General features: G+C 28.6%; 5 protein-coding genes across 5 annotated transcripts; 2 read left to right on the forward strand and 3 right to left on the reverse strand.

Moving 5' to 3' along the window:
• Positions 1-1,233, forward strand: GO595_002844 (AChain A; the record flags this gene model as incomplete). The annotated part of the gene is made up of 1 exon (XM_067915798.1): positions 1-1,233. The coding sequence occupies one exon, from the start codon at positions 1-3 to the stop codon at positions 1,231-1,233; it is 1,233 nt and encodes a 410-aa protein (XP_067776645.1).
• Positions 1,234-1,708: 475 nt separating this feature from the next.
• GO595_002845 (histone H3) lies at positions 1,709-2,110 on the reverse strand (the record flags this gene model as incomplete). The annotated part of the gene is made up of 1 exon (XM_067915799.1): positions 1,709-2,110. The coding sequence occupies one exon, from the start codon at positions 2,108-2,110 to the stop codon at positions 1,709-1,711; it is 402 nt and encodes a 133-aa protein (XP_067776646.1).
• A 2,981-nt stretch (positions 2,111-5,091) lies between these two features.
• GO595_002846 (3'-5' exonuclease family protein) lies at positions 5,092-7,836 on the reverse strand (the record flags this gene model as incomplete). Its single annotated transcript, XM_067915801.1, has 1 exon — positions 5,092-7,836. One exon carries the CDS (start codon positions 7,834-7,836, stop codon positions 5,092-5,094), a length of 2,745 nt encoding a protein of 914 aa, XP_067776647.1.
• A 3,467-nt stretch (positions 7,837-11,303) lies between these two features.
• Positions 11,304-13,433, forward strand: GO595_002847 (leucine-rich repeat domain-containing protein; the record flags this gene model as incomplete). Its single annotated transcript, XM_067915802.1, has 1 exon — positions 11,304-13,433. One exon carries the CDS (start codon positions 11,304-11,306, stop codon positions 13,431-13,433), a length of 2,130 nt encoding a protein of 709 aa, XP_067776648.1.
• A 1,767-nt stretch (positions 13,434-15,200) lies between these two features.
• Positions 15,201-16,847, reverse strand: GO595_002848 (leucine-rich repeat protein; the record flags this gene model as incomplete). Its single annotated transcript, XM_067915803.1, has 1 exon — positions 15,201-16,847. The coding sequence occupies one exon, from the start codon at positions 16,845-16,847 to the stop codon at positions 15,201-15,203; it is 1,647 nt and encodes a 548-aa protein (XP_067776649.1).
• Between the last annotated feature and the right edge of the window lie 562 nt (positions 16,848-17,409).

Here is a 17,409-nt window from a genome sequence, read left to right on the forward strand (position 1 = left end):
ATGGATAAAAATAAAGAAAAACATTTTTTTGGAATTGATTTAGGTACAACGTATAGTAGTATTGCTCTGTCGTATGACAACTATAGCCATATTGAATGTATTAGTGACGATTACAATAATATGTCAATCCCATCTTATGTTACAATCCAAAAAGATAATATTCTTATTGGTGAAAGTGCAAAGCAACAATATAATCCAGAATCTACATTATATGATATCAAGCGTTTGATTGGTAGACCATATAATAATTTTTTTGTTCAATGTGACAAAAAGAACTGGCCATTCAAAGTTGTATGTGGAGATGACAATTTACCTTCTTATGAAATACGATTTGACAATGAAACCAAAAGATATTCACCCATTGAAGTATCATCTTATATTCTAAACTCTCTTAAGCAACTTGGAAGTGAATATATTGGCCTAAATCCGAATGATACTGATACAATTGGTCAAGTTATTACAGTTCCAGCGTATTTTAATTCCATTAAACGTGATGCTGTTATGGAAGCAGGGAAACTTGCTGGTCTTAATGTAGTACAAATTATTGATGAGCCGATTGCAGAAGCCATAGCATTTTGTCACGAGGAAGAAAGTATTTCGCCTCGTAAGTTATTAGTTGTTGATTTTGGGGGAAGTACGCTTGATTTAACTATTTTGCAAAAAGAAAACAATAGTTATACAATCCTTGCCATTGGAGGTGATATGTATCTTGGTGGGCAAGACATTGATTATATTTTAACTGAATATTTTGCAAAACGATTTGAAGATAAATTCAAACAAAATATTCATGAAGATAAATACGCGATGTTTCGGTTAAAAATGGAATGTGAAAAAGCGAAAAAATTCTTATCGCATTGTAATTGTGCAAGGATATCATGTCCTCCATTATATAATGGAATTGATTTCACTGACTCAATAACACGGCCTGTTTTTGAAGATCTAATTAAAGGACTTTTAAGTGGTATATCACGATCAATTGATAATGTATTCATTGAAGCAAGACTTCATAAAGAAGATATCGATGGTGTAATTCTTGTTGGTGGTTCATCAAAAATTCCATGTGTAAGAAAAATGTTAACGGAAATGTTTGAAGATAAAATTATTTTAAATAGATCAATTGATCCTGAAAAAGCAGTAACATTTGGAGCAGCATTACTCGCAAGATCAAATGAAGCAAAAAAAGAAAAATGTTATAATGAAAAAGAAAAAAAGAAAAAAAGAAAAAAAAAATAGGTGCAGAATTTAAAATTGATAAAAATGGAATATTAAATGTATCAGTGAACGAAATGAATGCAGATGTATCTGCGGGAATCCAACTATGCAAGGAATAAAAAAAGCATTCCAATTATTTCTTTTCATATTTCTTAATCAGCGAATAGTAACATATTTATATCTTTAGATTCATAAAATATTACAAAAATAATATTCTAATTTGTAACACATGTTTCTGTAATTGGAAACAATTGATTTCCAAGAAAACATTTCGAGTGTTAATTCCATCAAATAAAAGTATTTTCAGAATTTAATTTTTTTTTTCACAAATATAGAGCAAGATAAGACAATTACTTTTGTGCCAGATAACCAAATCTATAACTCAAATACAAGTATATAAATAGTTAATATTTACAATTATAATCTTTCTAGATATTCTAAATATCATGATTTTCCTTTTGCCGAAGTCAACGCATTACTAATAAGCTGATCTTTCCTAGATTCTGCCTCGAATCCTTTGAGCAAGTTGTACATCTTTTCTCATTAACGTAACACGTTTTGCATGTATAGCACAAAGAAGCCCATCTTCAAGCAATCCAACAAGATATGCTTCTGATGCTTGTTGAAGCGCCTCAACTGCATTTACTGACCAACGAAAATCGTGTGTTGTCATCTCTGTTGATATTTCCTTTACAAGCCTTGCAAAAGGAAGCTTTCTGATTAATAAATCTGTTGAGCGTTGATATTTTCTTACCTCTTTTTGCCATGTATCGCCTGGTCTAAACCTTTTTTTTGTCTGTTTTTGTTCATGAGGTTGTAGTTGTACTCTATGTTTCACAGCTATTTTTCTTTTAGACCCAATATGAATTGGCGGGCTGCTGCTTCCTTCTGTATTCATTAAAGGAGCGTATTATGCCGTTTAGAAATTCCAAAACGAGCCGATCAAAATGGCGGCTTTTGAAGCTTAACGTTCTTATAATTTATAATCATTATTGAATAATCTTTCTAGTAATCACACAAAGTTAATAAAATATCAACAAAAATGCAACAATAGAATTGATCAATAAAAATAATAGATTACGTTGGTGATAAACAATTTAATTTTTGTTTCTCCATTTAACACACTCACAATTCATTGAACAAACAATAAAAAATTATCGCAAACAATTTTTACATATACAAAAAAAATTCATTTTGATGATTATAACCATTGATCTGTTTCATTATATACCGAATTTTTTATATCATCAATTTGATTATTTACATTTTCTTCATTTGCTTCATCCATTTTTATTTTACTTTTATCTTTTGATTGCTTTTTGTATTTTTGATGCTTAAACAAAAAGATAACAATTCCGATAATGATAGCAATTAATAAAACAGCTGAACAAACAATTGCAATTATATCTGTTTGAGATATTTTATTTGAATTTGGTTCTGCAACTTCATTAGAAAATAACAACAAATTTGTATAATAGCCAACATAATAAGTGTACTGAACATTTGTGTAATGATAATATATAAATTGTGTCGTAATGAAATAAAAATTTGAATCAAAACATGAAATAAAATATGTGTTCAAAATAGACGAAACAAAAATACTTAAAGTTTCAGTATATATTAATGTATATGTGAATGAAAGGGAAACAGATGCATGCGTATCATTTGTAAATGTGTCTAATTGTAAATATGTATTCGAATATGTGTTTGATGGCATGAATGCGTTTGATTGTGTAAAAGTATCAGAAAATGTATTCGATGACATGAATATGTTTGATTGCGAAAATGTATTTGTTGATGGGATACATTCATCTTGTAAATCGATAGAAAAACCACCAAATGTATCATTTCTGTATAAAGGAGTAACCATAACTGTTCTAATTGGAATGTTATTGAATGCAATTTCATGAATTTTTGGTGACTTTTTTCCACCAAAAAATATGCATTTAAGAGAAGAACAATTATAAAATGCATTAGCTTCAATATTTATAACATTTTCTCCAATAATAACTGTGTTCAAATTTATGCATGAACAAAATGATCCATAACCAATAGTTGAAACTGATTCAGGAATTACAATATTTTTTAAACTCGTGCAAAACTGAAATGTATCTTGGTTAATTATTGTAATATTTGCTTCAATTTCTCACATAGCTCAAGACTACGGCTCGTTTTTCTCTTTTCCTTTCGTAAAACAAAATGGAAATTTTGAAAAAAAATTTGTTTGCAATTTTATTATATGAACCATTACGTTAGATGTGTTGTAAAAATTGTGGCTTAAATCAAAGAAGTTAATGTGACTATATGTGTAGGGGTATGATGAATGGTGCTCCCGGATTTGAAGGGAATTGAACGCATCGAATTTTCCGATTTTGTAAACCATGCAAATAAAGCTCATTCAATTGCGTTTCAATTAAAATAATTTCGCCTAAAATATTCTATGGAAATATAAAATGACATATACGATACAACAAAAATTTGAATGCTTTTGAAAATTCTTAATATTATGACGAGGGAAATTGAATTAATTCAATTTTCAATCAACAATTTGTATCGTTGCATTCATCATTAAACTTTCATATGTCTCAAAATTTGATGAATATAATACAAAATGGTAAAAACGTAATTTTGTGAAGAACCAGCACTTGATCGCATATGTTAAATCGAAGTTAATTTATGTACATATTAATATCAAATTATATAAAAAAATATACATGCGAAAATTTTATAAATATTCGATGCAATGAATCGAATATGTATTTCTTATCATAATTTTATTTGAATACAATATTCCATTTTTAATGAGATTATATAATACATTTTATATAAATTAGATATATACCTATCTACCGATCGAAAAAATATATATTTTGATCAATATCATAATTAAAACATTAATCAAATTTGAGCCACTCAATAAATTTTTAAATTTACAATATATGAAGAATATAATCATTAACATGAACAATCATTCTCTGAATATAATTAATATAAGTATTTGATAATATGTCAATATTAACAATTTATAATCGATAAGAATATTTTTGTCTCGAAGAATGTTTTATATTGGCAATAATAATATGTTTAATATATTATCTAACTCTATATAATTCACATGATGATTTCTTTTTTGAATGATATACTGTATGATATAATAAAATTCAATATCGATATTAATGAGAGATTCGATCGTTGCTTAACAAAATTAATTTTATTTTCAAATAATAATATACATTAATCGTTGTTATAATATTATGAAGAAAGACTTTGTTGTTATAATATTATGAAGAAAGTCACGATCAAAAACTATTTCGGTACAACTCTAATATATTGCAATTATAAAATGTTATTTAATGATATTTTTCAGTTTATTGTATTTTGCTTATATGTGAAGAAATTAGAGAAATGATGCTTTTGATTATTTTTACTTATTCTTCAAAACATCTGCAAAGGTATCATAGATAACAGCACATTCCACTGAATGGGAAGATATAACTTAAGATGAAAAAAATTCAATTTTTGAATTTTGATTGCCATATTCAAAGTCATAATTAATTTTCATCAACCAACAAATAAATTTTATTATTATATATGAATTCAAAAAATATATCTTAATATCTTAAAAAAATATCATATTTCATAAAACTTAATACTTTATATATGTTTTAACATATCGAAAATCTCTTCCCACCAAATTTATTTCATGAAGTATAGTATCTTTTTTTCAATTTAGATGGGATCAGCAGAAGATTCCTTTGTAATTTTTCGCATATGTAAAGCAGCTCCTTCTACTAAAGATTTTTGAATACTTTTTCAATTCAAAACGATAAATTTCAGCACAAAAATAGAATCGACTACAACATAAGTTTAGTTCTTCCATTACTCCAATGGCTCAGGCACTTTATCCTTCACAATTCTTACAGCCGACAACTTAATTCCGTTATATTCCTTATTCAATTCCTTAAATATGAACTTTGCTGCTCTCGAGTCTATTGGCTGTATCACCACTCTTTTCTTATCTTTTTCGACGGCTGATTTTGTGATTTTCATTTCGTATTTACCTTTTCCTTCGCAGAGCCCTTTAATTATTTCTTCATTTATCTCATTTGGTAATGGGTCCATAACTATCGCTTGTTTATTTGACTCTTTTTTCTCTCTTTTAGCAGGTTCCGGAAACGTGAACGGTGGCGGATTTAATATATCTTCGACTCTAACGCGATTTGGTTTAATCTCTTTAATGCCAAGGAAATAATCCCTAATTAACTTATACACTTTATTCGCGACGGAGTTCTTATCGGTATAAATTATTGCTCTTTTCATACCTTCAAACTTAGGTGAATCATTAATAAATACATGACAGAAGTTGATGTACTGTAATGTACATGCTGATTGTATTTGTTCGATTGTGGTCGTCGCCAAAATTGGATCAATTAAGATCGCAATTCGATATTTACATTCTTCGCAAAGTTTGTTGGGAGCTTCAACTTTGGTTAACATGAGTTCTTCCGGATTTAAGACATTACCAAAGTCGTAAACAGTAGTAACATACGCATTGTTGATGTCTTGGAGTATGTTTTGCGCTTCTTCTTCATGTTTCATCATGACATATGTGTTGCCATGAGAAAAGATAAATCGCTGAACAGTGCCATACGTTTGGCATTGCGCGTATAATGAGTCGTCTTCTTCATCAATGAATGTGACCCATTGTTTACGTTGATTCGTTTTCCAAAATGATGCGCCAATATGTCCGCCATTGAGTATCGCGGTTCGAATGAATAACCCATCTATAGAACTGTGAGTTAAGGATTCTCGGGCTTTGGAGGCGGATTCAGATGTGGAAAACGTGACTTCTTTGATGTTTAATTCCATGAGATCATTGAGATCTCGAGTAATGATATTGGTAATTGTCCCAAATTGACTACAGAGTGTAAGAATTTTGGAGTCTGTGGTTTGGAATCCTAAATCTCGTATAACTATGGTATTAAGTTCTGGAATGATTTGAGATAAAGGTTCATTTGTGTTGGCTAACTGTGCTTCTTGGATGTTATAAAATTGAACACGGCCATAATTAAAGCGTGAATCGTAATAGGCTTGATAGATTGTTCCATACTTGGAATATTTGGCGCGGAGTGATTGTGAATCTAAATTTTCTGAAACTTGAAGTTCAAATTGACGCATAAATCTAAGGTGTGGTTCTTCTGTAAAACGCGCAACACGAATTTCATATCCATTTACATTTGTGTAGTTCACTTTTTGAATTGACTCTTCAGCTTCATTAACGGTCGAAAAAGTGACTATTGCACTTTTTGGAACGTTTTCGTCTGATCGTCTTAACGTGTACGCGTCGGTTATGAGGCCGATACCATTGAAAAGTGACTTTATCTCTTTGATGGTAAAAGTTGGAGGAAGATTTGAGATACGAATCATTGGTAAGAAGTGAGGGAAGTCAAATATTTCGAGTTTTGTACCCCTTATAATCAAGTTAGGTAGGAATAGCTTCATAAGATAAGAGCTTTTAGCTAATCTTGGTTCAATAATTATATATGAATCTTTTACGGAATAAGTTGTATTTGTTCCAAAACAAATGAAGAGGTCTTCCAAAACATCAGTATTTTCAATAGGGAAATCCTTCATGAACAAAAAATCATAATCAGTTGAATCTTTCGGATCAATATTTGACTCGATTTTTGTAATTGAATCACATTCCACTTTAATATCTTTGATTTCTTTAGGGTTAAACCAAGATACGAACAAATATGTCTTGTCCTTAAATGTAAATGTTGACACAATATCAAGATCATCACTTTCGAATATCTTTCGAAGTTGAGTCGGAATTACTGTACCTCTGTAACCATTGACAATAAATGGATATGTTCTTTTAATCGAAACACGTTTGAAGAGAATGTTAAATTTCCCTTTTGGTTGTACTTTTCTTCCAATATTTGTTGGATTTGGTTTGGCTTGCTTTCGTACGCGAGGAACTTTCGGCGCTCTGACGTATTCTTTTGGTGGTGGGAAATTTGGATATGATTTGAAAAGTGCAACAACATCAAATGCTGCATAAATGACTTGTGTAACTGAAAGACTTGGGACGCTCCAATCAGATTTGGTAATGTCAGGGTTCTTAAACTCATCAGTTGGCTTGCCAGCAAATTGGATTGTCATTTCTCTAAAATTCTCTGAATAATGATATGGAACAAGACGTGTTTTGGCAATGTCTTCGATATTTTGAAGTGAGTGAAAATCAAAATTAAACTTTTGTTTGAGATGGATAAAATCATTCCACATGCCTTTGCCATAGAATTTGTTGTTTTTGATGAAATTACATAGATCTTCATTTCCTGGACCATCTGGATGACGAATTATTAAAACACCTTTGGAAGAACAGAACTGAAATAAACATAATTCTGTTTCCCATTCTAAATCAATTGCCATTGGATTTCCATCGATAATTTTATTCAAATATTCAGTGAGATTTGGTGTTTCTGTTGAAATCAATGTAACATCATAAATATCATTTGGGAAAAATTCAATAAGATGTCTTTCTAAAAGCTCCCATTTGGTGGATAGATATGATAAATAAGGAGGGTTACCTTCCCCGAAATGTATTTCGGTGGGAAGCATAAAAAATGAATATTCGACTGGTGTATTGAGGTGGTACCGCCCAAATACGTTATAAAGTATTCAAAATGTTGTTGATTGTTTGGTTGGGCGAAGTCAAAATTTACACACAAAAAGCACTTGAGAAAAAGACCGTTTAAATAGTGGAACGGTGTTTCGTTGGAATTCAATATTTATTATTTTTAAGTATTAGTAAATCATCCAAGTGTCCATCATTTCATTTATTATAAAGAGCTATTTCATTGTGTAGTGAGAGATTTTCTAACTGAATATGATTTCAATCATCAATTTAATGGGAAAAAACGGATCTAATATGCTGTAATTATTGAATCGCATTCTGCGAGCCTACTGTGTTATGTATATTGTAGTAATGAAAACTGCCCATGTTATTAAATTGGGAACAAACAATTTCACACACAAATTTCCCAAAAGATTATATGGATTTTTAATCAGCATATATCTGATGTCGAAAGAGAAGAAGCTGATTATATTATTAAAAAAATTATTGGAAATAATTTAAATGAATTTTAGCAAAGAACATAATTAAGTGAAGCAAAACTATAGTTCAAAAATAATTATTTTAGGGTTATAATGAACTATGCCTTGTCTGATAATAAATTCAACAATGAAATATACACATTTGCATTTTGAACTTGGAAATTAATATATAAACTGCGCGATATAAAAATCATAAAAGAAAGAACACCTAGGATCAACAATTACTTCTATTATTTTCGAAACATGCTTTGCTGTTGACTTAATATTGTTTTCATTGAATGCTAAATTTCTTAATTGTAATGATTTCTGAAAGAATTTTTTATATTGGTGGAAGCTAAAAAGTTATCCAAAAAATCATGGATTAAACCATCACTTTATGATAGATGTACATTTATTAAACACAATAATTTCAAATTAATTGATTATGAGGCAATAAATGTTAACATATATCTCGTTAACGAGTGTACAAGACACAACTAACCATGATTAAACGATATATATATTCACAGATAAAATAATTCTAAATAATAAGTGTATAGAAATTTTATTTGAAAACATTTTTAAAGTGTGGATGAAGAAAAAGTATATGAAAGAAGAAAATTGCATAGTTTTATCCAACTTGTATTTTGTGGAATTATTGAGTTTAGATTTTGTTTTATGAAATGTTTTCTTTCTTTTTCGGACTTTTGAAAATATGCTTTCATACAATCAATATTCTTTGTTAGTTCATTGATTTTGTTTTGTAATTTAGATATGATTATGTCACTATCATGTTCTTTTGTTTGTTGATTGCTGATGGAATCTATTAAAACAGTAACTTCTTGATCAATAGAAACGTTTGATTCTGGCGTTGTTAACCATCTTTTAATTCTTTTAATACAACATTGAAGATTAACATCATCAGACTTTTGAACAAATAAATGAGAAAATTTTTCTATTCTTTCTTTTTCTTGTAAATAGTCTATTTTATAATTTTTCATTTCATTTATTTTGTATTTAAGTACTTGGTAATCTATTTCATCTTTTTGATTTGTATCAAGTATTGTTGATTGAAGATTTTGAAGTTGATATTTTGCCTTTCTGAACTGATTTTGAAGATTTTGGAAGGAATCATTGCTTTGTTTTAAATAATTAATAATAGAATCAGCCAAATTGTGATCATTTATAGCTTTTGGTATTATGTCAACAATGTCTTTATGATTTAATATCTTATTAGAATCGAATTTAAAAGCATTTGGATTTTCCATGTTTTTTCGAATAAGTTTTAGTTCAGGTAAAATTTCAATACCAAATGAAGAAAGCCTATTAATAAGAGGTAGACAGTCGAAATTTTTTTGTGAGACATTTTTAAAAACCGAAGAAACATTATTTTTAATTTGTTCAATAATGTTATTTTGCTGATCAATAATAGATAAAGAAGTATACGCTACCTTAAGTATTTCATCACGGTCCTTTAAGAGCTTTTGAATCTCTTTTCCTTGGGAATCAAAAGTTTTATCAAATTCATCTAGAACTTCAAATATTATAGAATCAGAATTTTTTTCATCATTAGGTTGTATTTGAGGAAAATTTTGTTGTGCCTTAAGTAGTTGATTTTCTTCTTCCAAAATATTGATTTTTAATTTTTGATCATATATTTCTTTTTCTAACTTTTTTATCCTACAGCGAAGCTTCTTCTCTTTTTCTTGTAGACTTAAAAAATCCTTTTTTAGATTTGAACAGTGTTCGCAAATCATAAACAACAAATTTTCCCGGCAAAATGTTAACGTATTTGGGGCAGTTCATTACACACATATTTTATCAGAAATAAAAATCTTAACCATTAACCTTATCTTCAGCTATAAAATTTTGATCTTATAATCAATAAAATATTGTGATTTTTGTGGTCTTTTTTTGAATTACATTAGTGAATATAACAAATAATTGAGTATGATTTTATGTATATCTTCAAATCGAAACACAACTTTTTTAACTAATTCATTATCATCATAATATTTCCAAAGCAAACATGAAATTTTATTGAACTTTAAACCTTTATATAAGAATTATCCTTTTTTTATTGAGAGTACCATATATATTTTAGAACCAGAAACAATTTCATATTCATCAATTGTTTTGTCATCACTTGGCTCTTTTCCTTTATAGGGAAGCTTTTTTGGACTTTCTGCATATAATATTGAGAATAAGATAATTTGGTCGAATTATTTCTTTTTTATTACCTTAAAAAAGTTTAATGCTGAATATTTAATGTAGCAACATATGAAATTTGTCAAATTAATTCGAGAATCAATTTTATTACACACCGATTCGTAATTTCTCGATTTCTAATATTTTATCACGCAATGAATGTCTCCAATATTTGGCAATAATTTATTAAGATCGCATATTTTTGCAACGAAAAACAGTCGGTTATATTCGAATACTTGAATTACACAACAATCTTTCTAAGAAATTTTTGAATAGTTTTTGGAAAAAATTGTATACAAAAATGGCGTTAATTTCAGATAATCACACAAATTCAATAATCCTAATAATCGATTGAATCATTGTGAAAAATCATTTTAGACAAATACATATATCTTCGAATATAAATAAAGTTACATCCAATCACATATAAATAATTCCAAACAATTGATGGGTTCCATAATATATTAATATATATATCCATATATAATCAGTTTTTGTTCAATATCGAAAAAAAATTAATAAAAATAAAATTATGCGATAAATTTTCTCGAGCCCACAAAAGTGAATTTGATCGTTTTTTATCTTCAGAAAATTTAACTTCATTGTATCAAAAGCGTATTTTGATAAGTTTATAGCGTACGCGAACACATTCATTAACAGCAGTTCTGAAATTTCTTGTTTTTGTGTAATAATACAAAACATATTAATTTTGCATGGTGTTATTTCCCATTGCCATCTTATTGATTAATAAATATACCTTTGCTTTAGATATTAACAATAAGCAAATGTTTGAAGAAAATATAAAATTTAATTCAAAAAAAACAATTGGGAAATATCACAATTTTATACCCAGTGAAAACGTATTACAAAGCACTGAACCATATGACAATGAAACAAATACACTTACAATTACCAATTTTGAAGAATTCGAAACCCAGAAATACAAGAATGAAGCACAACATATCATTATTGATAATGTTAATGAAATTCCTGATGCAGCATTTAAATCTTGGCCTGTTTTAACCACAATAGAGATTAGTGAACATGTCAAAATTATTGGTAATGAAGCATTTTATTCATGTCCACTCATAACAGAGATCATGATACCCAATAATGTACAGTCAATTGGTTATTGTGCATTTTATTCATGTATCAATTTGGTAAAGGTTACTTTTGGAGAAAATCTCCTATCAATTGGAGATCGTGCATTTTCACAATGTACCAAATTATCTAGTGTCACAATCCCATCAGCAATTACTTCAATTGGAGTTGATGCATTTTGTTATTGTGAAAATCTTCAATCCATTAATATTCCAACGGAAAACACATATTATGCGAACAATGAAAACGATGGAATTCTTTATGACAAAAGCTTGACAACGTTAATCTTATATCCATCTGGAAAAACCGAAGAAACATTTCAAGTTCCAAAAGGAGTAACGTTAATCGGTTCGCGATCGTTTTCGTCATCGAAAAACTTGAAAACGATCACTTTTCAGAATGACGTTGCGCTCAATATTGAAACGAACGCGTTTTTCAACTGCACACAATTAACTGAAATTTCAATTCCGGATTCAATCTCAGTAATTGAGAGCTATACATTTCAGTTTTGCTCAAATTTGGAGACCGTTACTATCGGCGAAGGTATAACAAGAATTGGATCTTATTCATTTTCAGATTGTTCCAAATTAACCACCATTATTATTCCTAAGAATGTTATGTCAATTGAAGCTGGCGCATTTTCAAATTGTAATAATCTTCAATCAATTAATGTCAATAATGATAACTTATATTACTCAAACAATAACAATGATGGAGTTCTTTACAACAAAGATAAGACGGTCCTTATATTTTATCCAAGAGGTAAAGTTGATAAATCATATCAAATTCCAAATACTGTAACCTTAATTAATGACAATGCATTTTCTTCATGCAATTCATTGGTATCAATTACAATGCCTAATACATTAGTTGAAATTGGTTATTCTGCGTTTTCTTTTTGTCACAATTTGCAATCTGTCACTTTTGGAGATAAAGTACAGAAAATCAATTCAAGCTCGTTTTATAACTGTGAAAACTTAAGAAGTATTACACTCCCCAACTTAATTACCATTATATCAGATTATACATTTTCATTTTGTTCTAATCTTGAAAGTGTTATTATTAATTCTAATCTTGAATCGATATCATCATATTCATTTTATAATTGCGCCAAACTTAAGTGCGTCACATATAAAGGCATTCGTGAGCCTCACATTGATGAAACCTCATTTATGAATGTCCCAATTCATACCATTATGGTCACTAATGAATATTCCACAAACAAATTTGGTGAATTTAATATTAACAAAGGAATCCTTACAGAATGTGCGCAAGCGAATTCGAGCTCATTAATTACTTCAAACATTACTTCATATTCGATTTCATTTTCATATACATTAACATATATATATTCATTCACTCAAACAGTTATACTCAGAGAGACATTAACACATACGCAAACGATGTCAATGATCTCGTCGAGTTATGTCAACATTGACACCGAATATATATACTATGATTACACAGTATTATTATATCCGACATATTTCTCATATTATTCCGACTTTTACACAATGTTTTACAATAACAATGAACACGATGATGTTAACAAAAACACAAATGTGTATATAATTGTTATCGTAGTAGTCGTTGTGGTTATTGCTGTGGTCGTAGTAGTAATTGTGTTAAATCGGATGAGAAATCGTAAAAATAATTTGGTCGAGTTCGAAAGAGGTGAATCAGGCAAATTAGAGAACTTGGAAATAGAGAATAACACAAACACAACATTCGAAACTGCTTTCTCAGTGTCAAATATCGCTGATGACCCATTCGCGGACGACTTTAAGGAGGATCGGTTCATCCCCCAAATATGAGACAATTTACATATTATCATGTAAAATAGTTTTAGTGAAAGTTTGTTTGAATGTGATTTGAAGCATTTGTGTGTGAATGAGTTGGAAATGAAATGAAATACGTTTTGATAACTATGCGTTTGATCAAAAAAAACGAAATCGTTTTGCATTTCATTATTTGATACGAAAGCAGAACAAATCGTTTGAATCAAATAATAATTTGTTTGCATGTCATTTGAAGTATTTGTGTGTGAATGAGTTGGAAATGAAATAAAATATATTTTGATAAATATGTGTTTGATGAAAAAAACGAAATCGTTTTGCATTTCATTATTTGGTATGAAAAGCAGAATTTCAAGTAATTGGTGATGTTGTTTAACGTCTTTGATTTTTTGAATAAAAAATCGGGGTGGTACATATTATTGGTGTATGGGCATAGGTACCCTTATTTTAAAAGTGTCAATTGTATCGTCATTTGTTGAAGTGCTTGAGTTTTTAGAAGAATAAGTGCAATTTCTGAAAGAATTTTTTTTGATATATTGTTTTTGGAATTTCCAATTTTCTACAACAAGAATTTATTGCTTTTTCTCATGAAAGTGTATTTATTCTTTATGAAACATGTGATAATAATTTCAATCCTTGTAAAATATAAGTCCAATTAATATTGTTAATGATTATATTTATGTCAACAATATTACTTGTGATATTTCATAAACTAACTTCATTAATAATTTCACTGAAAAATACATTTTCTTTGGTAGAGTATAAATATAAAAGCTTCAACACACACACACAAAATATATATATATATATATATATATATATGAGTAAAAAAAATGATAAAAATGGAGTTGTTTATTCAATGTTTATATAGTTTAGTATAGATAATACTTTTTCTTAATGCTGAATACAAAATTTTATTTAACTTATTTTCTGATCTTGTTCATTATTAATGTATGAATTAATTGATAATATGAGAAAAATATTGAAAAAAATAAAATAAAAGAATTTTTTATAAGTATATTATAGGAAAAAATTAATTTATATTTCATTTTCAGAACTCGATTCTTCTTTGATTTTTCTAAGTTCATTTCTCTTAAAAATAATTTGTCGCAATAAATTTTCATGTATTTGTTGTGCACGCAATCTTTCTTCATTTCTTATTTTGCTTGCATATTCTTGGGCTTTTTTAGGGTAACAACATGATGTATATATATAGCAAATAATCATTAAAGCAACAGATGTTAAACCAATACAATACTTAGGACGAAAATATATATATTTGAATTCATCTTCATTAATATTTGATGGAGATTTCGGTTGAACAGTTTCTGCAACATTGGAAAATTTAAGAAATGTAGTTACAAATTCTACAATATAAGAACTACTAATTGTTACTTTTCCATTTTTGTCTATTGTTTTTGTTTGAGTCTCTGTGATTTCAAAATTAATTGTCTCTCTAAAATCAACAGAATTTATTAATGAGAAAAATAAAACAATTATTTGCATTATTTCCTTAAATTTTTTCCAAACAACTTTTAATATTTTATATTTTTTTTTAATCATAAAAATGTGTTTGCAATTTTAAAAAACAAAAGCTTTTATGCAATACGAATTATTTTCAAATATTTTTTTATCATTAAAAACAGGAACTTCATTATGATAAATTAAAACAGTAAAATATTTATGTGAAAAACCAATTATCTGCTTTAGTAAAGTAATTTTTAATAATATAAAAAATTTTCAAGAGATTTAATTTATTGAGATATAAAATCAGAGGATATTTAGTTAGTTTTCATGAAATAAGAGAAAGTCATCTTTCTTCTTACGGAATCCAACCCAGTAAATAACAAATGCAACTATTCCGATTGCCACAATTGAACAAACAACTGCTATAGCTATTATTGAGCCACGCGATAATCCATTATCTTCACTTTCTTGTTCCTGAGTTTGTTGTATCATTTGTGATAAAGTCGCAGTTTGTGAAATCTGTGATGCAGAAGATGGTTCTGCTGTTTGTTTTGGCGTTTGCGTGATATATTGTGAAGCTTGTGAAATAGTTTGCACTGTTTGTGATATATATTGTGATTCTTGTGATGTAGGTTGTACTGTTTGTGATATCAGTTGTGATGTTTGTGTGGTTATTTGTGGAGATTGGGTTGTTGGAAGTATTGTTTTTGTTGATGTTAACGATAATGAATTCGTTGGTGATGTACCTGAACATTCTTGATCTGATGAACCAATTGAAACCCCTGTGATTCCAAATGTTCCATCTTCATAGTTAGAAATAACTTTAACATTCGAAATAGGTGATGAACCAAATATATCATTGAATCCATTCAATTTGGATGGATTATATTGACCACAATATGAAACTGAATTTAAATTAGAACATCCATCAAATGCATATTTAAATATATATGAAATTGAACTTGGTAATGAAATTGTTGTTAATCCTGTACATCCTTGAAATGCATATTCTGCAATTGTTGAAATTGAACAATCTTCACTAAATTCAATAGATTTAATTTGTGTCTTTCCTTGAAATGCTTTATTACAAATTATATTAACACCTGAACCGAAATAAACTTTAGAATAAGAATCAGAAACTTCATTAACATCACTTGATGTAACATATGAAACACCAATAATTACAAGTACATCATTTTGGACAGAAAATGTTGGAGATGGAATCGGTGTGGGTGTAGGAGTTGAGGCTGTAGGAATTGGTGTTGGTGTATGAAATGTTGGTTCTGGTGTTGCTGTAGGTGATTGTGATGTTTCTGTTGGCAATGGCGGTTCTGTTGTTGGAATTGGAGTTGGTGTATTTGGTTCTACTGTTGGTTGCGGTGTTGCAGTTTGGGTTTGTGGAACTAACGTTGGAAATGGAGATTCTGTTGTTGGAATTGGTGTAGGAGTATTAGTTGGTGATATTCCTGAACATTCTTGATCTGATGAACCAATTGAAACCCCTGTGATTCCAAATGTTCCATCTTCATAGTTAGAAATAACTTTAACATTCGAAATAGGTGATGAACCAAATATATCATTGAATCCATTCAATTTGGATGGATTATATTGACCACAATATGAAACTGAATTTAAATTAGAACATCCATCAAATGCATATTTAAATATATATGAAATTGAACTTGGTAATGAAATTGTTGTTAATCCTGTACATCCTTGAAATGCATATTCTGCAATTGTTGAAATTGAACAATCTTCACTAAATTCAATAGATTTAATTTGTGTCTTTCCTTGAAATGCTTTATTACAAATTATATTAACACCTGAACCGAAATAAACTTTAGAATAAGAATCAGAAACTTCATTAACATCACTTAATGTGACATATAACATGTCTCTGATGGCAAGTACCCCTTCTTGAACATAAGCAGTAGAAGAAGTTAGTCCAAACAAACCAATAATCATAATTAATGGTTACCTGCATGAAGGAAAAAGTCCGATCAAAATTCAATGAAAGATAATCGGCCAATATGAATTTTTTGAATGAAATTGTATCAGCAGGTTGGTTTTGAATGAGATAACTTTTGAATACTTTGGTGACCAGCTATTTTGACGATAATGTCACCTCTACAAAAACATAATGCATTAAGAAAAATAATAAGCAGAAAATTGTTTCTCGTTTTATGAGATATATTGTACTCCGGCTTCAAATATGACAATTTCTTTCGTTGTATCATTATTTAGTGTTAATTTTGATTTTATATGAAAAATATGTACAAAGATGTTAAAAACTCAAAAAAATTATAACACATTGAGAAGAATGTCAATAAAATTTATTTAAAATATATATTTAAATGTATATGTATCATACACAGGGAAAATGAAAAAGCTAAAATTCTATCCTATGATACGAATCGAAGCACTTGAAGAAATGAATAAAATCATACACAAAATATTTGATACATTCACTAATGCAATGATATATCATATATAAATATTAATACTAAAACTATACATTAATTGATTA

This window comes from Histomonas meleagridis, assembly GCF_020186115.1.
Source record: "Histomonas meleagridis strain 2922-C6/04-10x chromosome Unknown contig_20, whole genome shotgun sequence".
NCBI classification, from domain to species: domain Eukaryota; phylum Parabasalia; order Tritrichomonadida; family Dientamoebidae; genus Histomonas; species Histomonas meleagridis.